The sequence below is a fragment of the Elephas maximus genome, chromosome 3 (genome assembly GCF_024166365.1).
Source record: "Elephas maximus indicus isolate mEleMax1 chromosome 3, mEleMax1 primary haplotype, whole genome shotgun sequence".
NCBI lineage: Eukaryota > Metazoa > Chordata > Mammalia > Proboscidea > Elephantidae > Elephas > Elephas maximus.
Genome location: NC_064821.1, coordinates 33,691,937 through 33,696,367, shown reverse-complemented (window position 1 = coordinate 33,696,367; position 4,431 = coordinate 33,691,937). Strand labels below are relative to the sequence as shown.

The 4,431-nt window shown below is 35.9% G+C and overlaps 1 protein-coding gene across 1 annotated transcript; it reads right to left on the bottom strand.

Annotated features, from left to right (window-relative positions):
• Window positions 1-292: 292 nt before the first annotated feature.
• Window positions 293-1,207, bottom strand: LOC126071220 (olfactory receptor 7A10-like). Its single transcript, XM_049875466.1, has one exon. The coding sequence runs from the start codon at window positions 1,112-1,114 to the stop codon at window positions 293-295; it is 822 nt and encodes a 273-aa protein (XP_049731423.1). The 5' UTR covers window positions 1,115-1,207.
• Window positions 1,208-4,431: the final 3,224 nt, after the last annotated feature.

Genomic DNA, 4,431 nt, shown 5'->3' with positions numbered 1-4,431 from the left:
GCATGGCTAGCAGTGAACGATCTATTTCATAATGAGTTATCTGCAGTCACACTGAATGAATTGCCAATTGAAGGAAAGATTTTAGTGAAAGAAAAAAAAAGTTTTCAAAAGAAATACAGAAGAAACAATTGTTTGTAATGTTTAAAAGCAAAGACTTTGAATTCTGGAAACAATGCAGATTTATGAAGTAACGAAAGTATCATGATTTAGGTCTTCATGATTTGGAGCTCGGTTGTTCATCAGCAACTACCTAATCTTGAGAAAAATGATTCTGTTATGTAGAGAATGTTTCTCAGCTGAAAAGATTTCTTAGGGCCTGCTTTATGTCTTTGTTTCTAAGACTATAAATAAAGGGGTTCAGCATGGGTGTGGCCACAGTGTACATCACTGAAGCTAATGTCCTGCCCCCAGAGTTTTGTGTAGCAGCAGAACTGAGATATACTCCAAGTGCTGTACCATAGAACAAGGAGACAACCGAGAGGTGAGACCCACAAGTGGTAAAGGCTTTATACTTGCCCCCAGCAGATGAAATTCTCAAAATGGAAGACACGATCTTAGTGTAAGAGAAAAGGATCCCAGTGAGTGGAATAACACCCTCAAGTCCAGTTGTAAAATACATCACCAAGTCATTGAGGAAGGTGTCAGAACAAGCAAGTTGGACTACCTGATTAAGTTCACAGAAAAAGTGGGGGATTTCCAACTCTTTACAAAAAGACAATCGTAAAACCATTAAACCATGTAATAGAGAGTACAGAATAGTCAGTAACCAGGATGTCAGAAGCAAGAGGCCACAGAATTTAGGGTTCATGATGACCATGTAGTGCAGAGGGTGACAGATGGCCACAAACCGGTCATAGGCCATCACTGTCAAGAGGAAAATGTCTAATCCTCCAAAGAGCATGAAAAAATACATCTGGGTGATGTAGCCCTCATAGGTAATAACTTTGCTCTGCACCTGGATGTTCAGCAGCATCTTTGGGACAGTGGAGGAAATAAAACAGATGTCTGCAAAAGAGAGGTTAGAGAGGAAGAAGTACATGGGTGTGTGGAGGTGGGAGTCTGTGATGATGGCCAGGATGATCAGTAGGTTCCCAATGAAGGTGATCAGGTACATGGACAGAAATAGCCCAAAGAGGAGGGGCTGCAGCTCTGCCTCTTCTGAGAGTCCCAAAAGGATGAATTCTGAAACACGTGTTTGGTTTCCTGATTCCACGTAACTGATGAAACTCCTGGAAAAGAGAAAAGAGCAATGCAAACTTAGCCATAAGCAGTTCATGACAACTTAACAGATATGTTGTTGTTTATATTTTAAACATGTTTAATTAATTAATCCAACATGTTATCTATAGATCTAGTGCCCTTTAGCTGAGAATTTCACGGAATCCCAAATTCTGTACCTTCTCGTTGATGCTAAAACCAACTAGACATCCTTTGCCTCTAATCCTAAACTTTTTCCCAAGGTAATATTCTTTTCTAGAAATTCTCCTAGACTTTGTTTTGTTCATTCAATAAATATTTTTGTCCAATTATTTCATGCCAAGTGTTGTTGAAGGCACTGGAAACACTAGTAAAAATTAATTTTAAAAATCTGCTTTAAATGTTATTCTAGGACATGTGTTGGGGGTAAGACTCAATAGACTATTATTAATAAATCAGTAAATAATTTGCCATTATGAAGTAAAATAATGCAGAAAAGTAAGTTATAGTGAGAAAAGAAGCACTTTTTTGTATAGTCACCTCACATAAGAGCATTTGAGCAGAAAATCTGAAGGCAGTTAAGATCCTAGCCAAGCAGAAAACTGTGAAAAGAGCATTTTGGGCAGAAATACAGGCAATCCAAAGTCTCCAAACCAGGAGCATTCCATCTGGCAATAGCAAAGAGGACATTGTAAGTGAAGTGGAAAGAGGAAGCTGGGTTGAGGTTGTAGGTAAGAGTAGAGGGAAAACAAATGTCATATTATCCTGACACCATAGAAGACTTCATGACATGAGATCCTACAGTTCATTTGCTGTTACCTTATGTTACCTTACATTCTATTCTATTCTATTCTATTCTATTCTATTCTATTCTATTCTATTCTATTCTATTCTATTCTATTCTATTCTATTCTATTCTAGTCTAGTCTAGTCTAGTCTAGTCTAGTCTAGTCTAGTCTAGTCTAGTCTAGTCTAGTCTATTCTATTCTATTCTATTCTATTCTATTCTATTCTATTCTATTCTATTCTATTCTATTCTATTCTATTCTAGAGTCCCTGGATGGTGCAAATGGTTAAGCATTCAACTACTACCCAGAAGTTTGGCACTTCAAACCCACCCAGCGGTGCCTTGGAACACCAGCTTGGTGATCTGCTTCCAAGAGGCCACAGTCTTGAAAGCCCTATGAAGAGGTTCTACTCTACACACATGGTGTCACAATGAGTCAGAATCAACTCTACAGAAACTAACAACAACAACACTATATTGTATTATATTATATTACCAATTATATTATTTGTATATACTAATTTTTTTTTTAATATAATGCATATAAATGATACTTAATTGATCCCTCCATAAAAGACACTTTCTCTCCATTTGGTGTAATATCTGTATTTTTGGATTTTATAAGACAGCTTGAGATATCTGCTCAACTTGTGTCACATTCCCTGATAACTTCCCTTACCCTCTACACAGATAGCTTTGATGGTGTCTTGTGTACTCCTGCTCCTGAGGCCCAGCTGATTGAACCAGCAGAAGGCACTCTACAGATAAGCCGATGAGCTTCATTCCTCTGAGAACTGAGTTTTGTAATTCAGGGAGTTCAATGGGGTAATCCTGGCTATGGGGATCTCAAGGACCACTCAGCTTTGAGGTTAAGATTTTCTGTGTAGATTTTCTGCCATGGGTATAGAGAAGATGAGAAACCCAGCCTATAGAGAGAGAGGAAAGAATGAAGGGAGGAAAGAAGATTTAAAAAGCTACATGGAATTCAGAGAGGGCACAGTCTTGAAAACCCTATGGGGAAGCAACTTCCTTGGGTGCTGGTAGGCTTACAGTCCCTAGTGCTAGTCCTCACGACACTCAGAAAAATAATAATAGTGGAATTACCCAACTAGATAAACATTTTCAATCTTTAAAACTCAAAAGGAATCTTATACAATAAAAAAATTTAAAAAAGCTTTTGCTGATGAGTGAATTCCAACTCATAGTGACCCTACAGGACAGATTAGAAGTGCCCCATAGGATTCCCAAGGAGCATCTGGTGGATTTGAACTGCTGACCATTTGGCTAGCAGCCGTAGCTCTTAACCACTGTGCCACAGGGGTTCCTGTGACACTATAAAGATAACTTACAAATATACTTCAAAAGTAAATAATTGAAATGCACATAGAAAAATTAGCAAAGAATTCAAACAAAAGACTTTCAGTTAATTTTTCAAAATCCAATGAGTTTGGGAGGTGTTTTGGTATAAGAAACAGTAACTATTTAGTATATTAGTGAAATGCTAGTGAATTCTACCAACTTTTAAGGAAGAAATGATACCAATTCTCCACAATGTAGAAACAGAGGGAACACTTCCTAACTCACCTGCGAAGTCATCATTACCCTAATACCAAAACTACATACAGATATTATAACAAAGGAAAACTACACACCAATATCTCTCATGCACATAGATGCAAAAATCCTCAACCAAATATTAGCAGATTGAATTCAACAATGCATAAAAAGAATTATACAACACAACTAAGTGGTATTTATTCCAGGTATGAAAGACTGCTTCAACGTGTGAAAATTAATTAATGCAATACCCTACATCAACTGACTAAAGAAAAAAATCATATAATTATATCAATTGATGCACAATAGCATTTGATAAAATTCAAAATCCATTCATGATAAAAATTCTCAGATAACTAGAAATAGATGGAACTTCCTTGTCTTGATAAAGAACAGCTACTAAAAATTTTACAGCTAGCATCATACTCAATGGTTAAAAACTAGACACTTTCCAGTTTAGAACAGGAAAAAAGCAAGGATGTTCACCCTTACCACTTCTGTTTAACATCATTCTGAAAATAATAACGAGTGCAACAAGATAAGAAAAAGAAATAAAAGGTATACAGATTGGGAATGAAGAAATAAAGCTGTCTTTATTCCAGAAGGCATTGTTCATGTAAAAAGTTGCAAAGAATAAAAAAAAAAAAAAAAAAAAAAAATTCCACAACTAGTAAGAGCAAGCTTACAGGATATGAGGTAAATATGCAAAAGACAATGATTTTCTGCACACCAGTAATGAACCATTAGAATTTAAATATATATATGTATATATATAACTTACAATAACACCCAAATAAGAAATACTTAGTTATAAATCTGAAAAAATACATACAAAAGCTATAGACTGAAAACTATAAAACATGAATGAAACAAATCAAAGAACTAAATAA